The sequence below is a fragment of the Engystomops pustulosus genome, chromosome 6 (assembly GCF_040894005.1).
Source record: "Engystomops pustulosus chromosome 6, aEngPut4.maternal, whole genome shotgun sequence".
Taxonomy (NCBI): Eukaryota; Metazoa; Chordata; class Amphibia; order Anura; family Leptodactylidae; genus Engystomops; species Engystomops pustulosus.
Genome location: NC_092416.1, coordinates 20117808 through 20124387, shown reverse-complemented (window position 1 = coordinate 20124387; position 6580 = coordinate 20117808). Strand labels below are relative to the sequence as shown.

Sequence of the window (6580 nt, the reverse complement as noted above, 5' to 3'; positions counted from 1 at the left end):
CATTATATTTTAGTGCTTTATTTTTGTAATATATATAATGTAGTATAATTAACACTGGATGCAGTTAAGGATGACACATCTGTGCTGGTTCCAAGTCATCTCTCTATAGAAATGGGTCTGTTCATGTCTTCCCACAGGATGGCCGGAGCAGGGATCAGATGCTTCTTCTCCATAGTTTCTAGATGGCGGCAGCAAAGAAGGAACCGGAGGAACCCGCAGGAGACAAGACCAGGAGAAAGTGTTACTGGTGAACCCTGATGTGGAGACCCTCTACCATCATCTTGAAGCTGCTTGGACTCTTCCAAGGAGAAGTCTTACCATGGATCACAGCAATGTCTTGGTGAGGGGAGCAGCATCTGGAGGGCTTTACAGAAGGCAGGGGACTTGTCTTTCTCCTGTATCCTACGCTGGAAGTCTTCTGCTGATGAGTGGAGCAGAACTTCTCTCCTCTTTCAGATCAATTCCAACATATCAGATGCAGAAGAAATAACCAGGAACAAAGTAACAGAGGCTCTGCCCAATGGAAGACACAGAAGAGACTCTTCCATCTATAAGAACGGTGATTATTGATGCCGTTCATGTCTTCCTTCAGGATGGCAGAGCCAAGGATCTGGTGGTTCTACTCCATGTTTTTAGTAGTTGAAATGGAGGAACCTGCAAGAGACAAAACCAAGAGAAGTTGTTACTGGTGAGTCCTCATGTGAAGACCCTCTACCATCAGCCTTATGATGCTGGGAGTCTTCCACCTGGGAAAGGAGCACCACTACATGGAGAAGACTTACCATGGATCCCATTAATGTCTAGGTGAGGGTGGCAGCATCTGGAGAGCTGTTACAGTAGTCAGGGCCCAGGGACTTGTCCTCCTCATGTATCTTCATGGTTCTTCTACTCTACCGTGTCTATGCTGATGCAACACAGGAGGAATCTGAGGAACCTGCAAGAGACAAGACCAAGTGACAATATAACTGATGAGACTTGATGTGGAGACCCTCTACCATCATCTGAATATCGCCTCATAAGATAGAAGTGAAAAGAGTTTTAGAAAGTTGGGTATTTACCTTGAAGGTCTTCTCTCTCCCCTGCTGCTGCTGCTTCTGCTGCAGAAAGATAATATTTCATTATTAATATGTCATTGTATAGGAACATATAGGGGAGACCCTGGTGCTAGAACATGTACACCCCGTACCCTCCTGCCCGAGAAGAGAATTGATACACAATGGGGGCTTTCTATATATACATTTGCAAGACTCTTTAAAGGGGTTTTCCCACCAAGCAAGTTAGGGACTAACTGGCTGACCGGTGGAGGAGACCACCACAGATCACAAAAATGAGGGGTCCGATGTGGTCCCAGGTACCTCTGTCGGACCCCTTGTCCCCTCCGAGATTGATGGAGCAGACGTCCGTGCATGACCGTTCTGCTTCATACATCTCTATGGAGCTGACGGAGATCGCCTATCTAGTGGACAGGGCCTAACTTGTTGGGAAAATCCCTTCAAGAGAAATATCACTTACCTCTTCTTGCTGCTTCCATTCTGGAAACACTTTGGTCTCCACCACCTGCGTCTTGGCCTAAAGGAAAAAAAATAAGTAGATAAACCATCTCCATATCATGGAGGACGTGTCCCAGGAACAGTCTAGGAGGTTCTATACATTGACATTGTTCTGGGTCATGTTCTGTGGATACTCAGAGTGGCAGAGCTCAACACAGAAAAGTATGTGACCCCCTATGTGCACTCCAGCAATATATATTCAGTCCTATTTCTTTTATATACTTACAGGGGAGACTCTTCAGTCGCCCCGACCTCCATCACCTCCTGTCCTAAAGGTCTATAACAGAAAATACAGAAAATAATGTAGGATCATTAGTACTAAGTATATATATAGTATATACTCTGTATATAAACATTTTTTAATATCTGAGCTCTGTACACTCACCTTCTCGGACTCACTTCCTCCACCTCTGCAACCACTTGCTCCTCCTCTTCCTGAGCTTCCTCCTCCTCTTCCTGAGCATCCTCCTCCTCTTCCTGTGCACCCTCCTCCTCTTCCTGTGCATCCTCCTCGCTATACGATACAAAACATAAATGATTTCTCTATTGATGAATCTGATTTTTCTATAACCACTACTAGGTGCAGATTATATGAAGACTGGATAAGAATTGTCTATAGTGGTTCTATATTCCTCCATATAACAGAATGGGATGAACCACAATAATCCAGTGTGTGATGGTAACTGTTATAGGATGTAACAAAGTTTGTGAGATCATAAACTTACATGGTATCAAGTGCAAATGGTCTCAACTTCATCACTGTTCTTATCCTAAAATAGAAAACACAGCGCTGGTTACTGGAACTGCCCCGTACATGTCCCCCATTTACCCCTTGTATCCCCTTTTAGACCTCATGTCCCCCCTATACCCTACATCTCCTTTATGACTGGTTCCCAAAATAGAAATTTACAAATTATAATAAATATCTATATCCATTATATCAAATTATAATAAATATCTATATCCATATGTATTATCTATAAAGTACCAACAGAATTAACCCCTTCATATAAGTTCAGAATCTTATACAGAACAGTAGTATCATGTAATTACCGTACTGGCTGGTCAGACATGGCCACGCGCCTCCACCACCTGTTGGGGAACATGATGAGATACATGATATATACAGGAGATTCTCCGTCATAGACATAATACAATGTGACGTCACTATATATTCCCATCGGAACAACCAATCAGATCATGTACAAGACCTCATGTGCCTCTATGTCCTGTGTTACACTGGGAGAGATATTGGGGTCTTTCCTCTATAGGTGTCTCATGTATGATGGTGACGCTGGGGAATATGATGGTCGGGATATTATAAGCTGCATATTATCGATTGGACTTTCCTCTACACAATGTCCTAAGTAAATAATGAAATGAGTCACAGATTTACTTACATCGCCATCTCCTCCTCCTCTTCATCACTCTCTTCCGGCCTGATGTAAATCGCCTCCACTCCTGTCTCTTCCACCTCCTCCTCCTCATCATCTCCGATGTTACCCTCCTCTTCATCACTCTCCTCCTGCCTGATGTAAATCGCCTCCACTTCTGTCTCTTCCACCTCCTCCTCCTCTCGCTCTCCGATGTTACCCTCCTCTTCATCACTCTCTTCCGGCCTGATGTAAATCGCCTCCACTCCTGTCTCCTCCACCTCCGTCTCCTCCTCATCATCTCCGATGTTACCCTCCTCTTCATCACTCTCCTCCGGCCTGATGTAAATCGCCTCCACTCCTGTCTCCTCCATCTCCTCCTCTCCGATGTTATTATCCTCCTCCATCACAAACTCCTCCACCTCTGCCTCCTCGTAGTCATCCATTCTGTAAGTAAAAAAAGATAATTAGTGCCCAGAACATCCTCTACGATCTCTATAGATGGAGACATAATAGACATCATCAACTTGTACCCAATATCTCAACCTAAGATGTGAAGACTTTATGGTTCCCTCTATTTTTGGCTTGATTTTTCATCATCATCTTTAGTCCTCTCTCAGTATCCCTTCTACTATACCTGATCTATAAGACCCTGATATCTAACAACCATAGCGGACCTCTACAGCACCCAACGGTTCAGTGAAAGGTTCATGAACCCAGAAAAGGTACCAATGGGGACCCAAAATACAATTTACTATAAAACTGCATTCAATACCCTTCCCTCTATTGTCCACAGTTATCAGTAATATAGAGGGGCTCTAGAGCAAAACTCAGGGGGGTGGGGTTGCCACATCTAGTTCTTAATATGCATCTTACAGCCACCACAAGGGGGCGCTCACTACATACAGACTTATACACTGATTATTATATACAGAGGGACCTGTATACAGTGAGCTCCCCCTAGTGGTGGCTGCAGGAAGACATTGTACATTTACAAGAAAGATGAACTTACCGCAATCGCACTCTATATCTCACCGACACCAACTCTACAACAGAGGAAAAAGAAAGAAGTGGCCATTACTAAAGAGGAGGAGACACGATAGAAGAAAATGAAGGACAAAACTGGAGCTGAGGACATAGTGAACTTACCTCCAACACCTACAACAAACCCTCAGAGGATTCTTAGTTCCGCAGCTCCTTATAAAGCCGTGTGATGTCATATTGTAGGAGGGAGGAGCCAGCGCCACAACATTCCATGACATCATAAGCAGCAGAAGCTTTTCTAGAATGATAAGGCAGCCAATCAAAAAGCAGGGTGATGTAAGGGGAGGAGCCAACACCACATTCTATTATCAATAAACTTTATTTAAAGTGTTTTGTTTTCCACCATATATATTATTTCCGGCTGCTTTGCTATTGGTAATAACAACGGAAAGAATTGTTTCGGGGATTGTACATAAAAGTCTTTGTACAATGGGAAGATGTGGAGGATTTTTATAGGGTTTATGTTATTTCTTCTGTTATTTCATCATTTTCCCTATAAAAAATATAATAGAAAACCTGAAAACTAGGAAAATAAACTGATGATAAGTGAAAGATATAGAAACAAAGATCAGGTTATTGTATCAGATACATAAAGGACATTTACTATGAGTTATTATCACTGACGTCTCCTCCATCATTACCTACAGCACAAAGCGGGAGGAGAAATATCTGCCCAGTACTTTATATCTCACCTACTAAGCAGATATCAGTGTTGTACAATCTCTGAGCGGATTCATCTTTATACCAATTCTATAAACTACTTCTGCTACAATGTTTCCACGTGGTCAGAACCTGTAACAGATCGTGTCCTAACCGGAGACTCTGGTTACAATTTAGTTACAACTTATCACAAGGTTATGTGTAGAACTACTCCTAGTGGTGGGTATAACTACTAATAAAGATTGTCTATATAAAGATATCTACCACTTGGGAAGGGGCTTTTTTAACTAAACATTTGTTATACTGATCCAGGATCTGATCTTGGCTTATACTGTGAATAAGCATTTTCCGCAAAGAAAAAATACAGATGGCTTGGTGCTTTGGTATTATCTTAAATATGCACGCCTCTAGCATGGATGTCATAGCCAGCCCCCCCCCCCCCCCTCTCGTTCTTTAGGCAGTTTTAAGTGTGGATATTGCAGCTGATGGGCGCTGCCATCTTGGATAGCCGATTGCTGCCCCCCGTGAAATCATTGGAGGGTGGCGATCGGTTGTCACGGCAGCCTGTAGTCTCATAGAGACTCATAGGCTTTCCATGTATAATCATAATGATAAATCACAGATTATTAGAGATCATCAGTAACATTGCAGTAGTATTATAGTATATAGTATGAACAAGCAGACTATATCATAACATGAGTAAAATGAGCATTTTAAGCACATTTCATAACACCAGGGCCTTGACATTTAGGAAATTGTGTGTTACTCTCTAATTTTGATCTCTGGTGTAAGAGTATGATAAGAGTATGGTAAGAGTATGATAAGTGTATGGTAAGAGTATGGTAAGAGTATGATAAGAGTATGGTAAGAGTATGATAAGAGTATGATAAGAGTATGGTAAGAGTATGGTAAGAGTATGGTAAGAGTATGATAAGAGTATGGTAAGAGTATGGTAAGAGTATGATAAGAGTATGATAAGAGTATGGTAAGAGTATGGTAAGAGTATGATAAGAGTATGGTAAGAGTATGGTAAGAGTATGATAAGAGTATGATAAGAGTATGATAAGAGTATGGTAAGAGTATGATAAGAGTATGGTAAGAGTATGGTAAGAGTATGATAAGAGTATGATAAGAGTATGGTAAGAGTATGATAAGAGTATGGTAAGAGTATGATAAGAGTATGATAAGAGTATGATAAGAGTATGGTAAGAGTATGATAAGAGTATGGTAAGAGTATGATAAGAGTATGGTAAGAGTATGATAAGAGTATGGTAAGAGTATGATAAGAGTATGGTAAGAGTATGATAAGAGTATGGTAAGAGTATGGTAAGAGTATGATAAGAGTATGGTAAGAGTATGGTAAGAGTATGATAAGAGTATGGTAAGAGTATGGTAAGAGTATGGTAAGAGTATGATAAGAGTATGGTAAGAGTATGGTAAGAGTATGATAAGAGTATGATAAGAGTATGGTAAGAGTATGGTAAGAGTATGATAAGAGTATGGTAAGAGTATGGTAAGAGTATGATAAGAGTATGATAAGAGTATGATAAGAGTATGGTAAGAGTATGATAAGAGTATGGTAAGAGTATGGTAAGAGTATGATAAGAGTATGATAAGAGTATGGTAAGAGTATGATAAGAGTATGGTAAGAGTATGATAAGAGTATGATAAGAGTATGATAAGAGTATGGTAAGAGTATGATAAGAGTATGGTAAGAGTATGATAAGAGTATGGTAAGAGTATGATAAGAGTATGGTAAGAGTATGATAAGAGTATGGTAAGAGTATGATAAGAGTATGGTAAGAGTATGGTAAGAGTATGATAAGAGTATGGTAAGAGTATGGTAAGAGTATGATAAGAGTATGGTAAGAGTATGATAAGTGTATGGTAAGAGTATGGTAAGAGTATGATAAGAGTATGATAAGAGTATGGTAAGAGTATGATAAGAGTATG

The 6580-nt window shown here is 40.7% G+C and overlaps 1 protein-coding gene across 1 annotated transcript; it reads right to left on the bottom strand.

The window, feature by feature from the left end:
• Positions 1-243: 243 nt before the first annotated feature.
• On the bottom strand, positions 244-4042 carry LOC140134629 (uncharacterized). Its single transcript, XM_072155074.1, has 9 exons — positions 3936-4042; positions 2951-3370; positions 2604-2642; positions 2276-2320; positions 1936-2064; positions 1777-1827; positions 1059-1569; positions 783-934; positions 244-654 (listed from the first exon to the last, which is right to left on the bottom strand). Exons 2-7 carry the CDS (start codon positions 3367-3369, stop codon positions 1509-1511), a joined length of 744 nt encoding a protein of 247 aa, XP_072011175.1. The 5' UTR covers position 3370; positions 3936-4042; the 3' UTR covers positions 244-654; positions 783-934; positions 1059-1508.
• Between the last annotated feature and the right edge of the window lie 2538 nt (positions 4043-6580).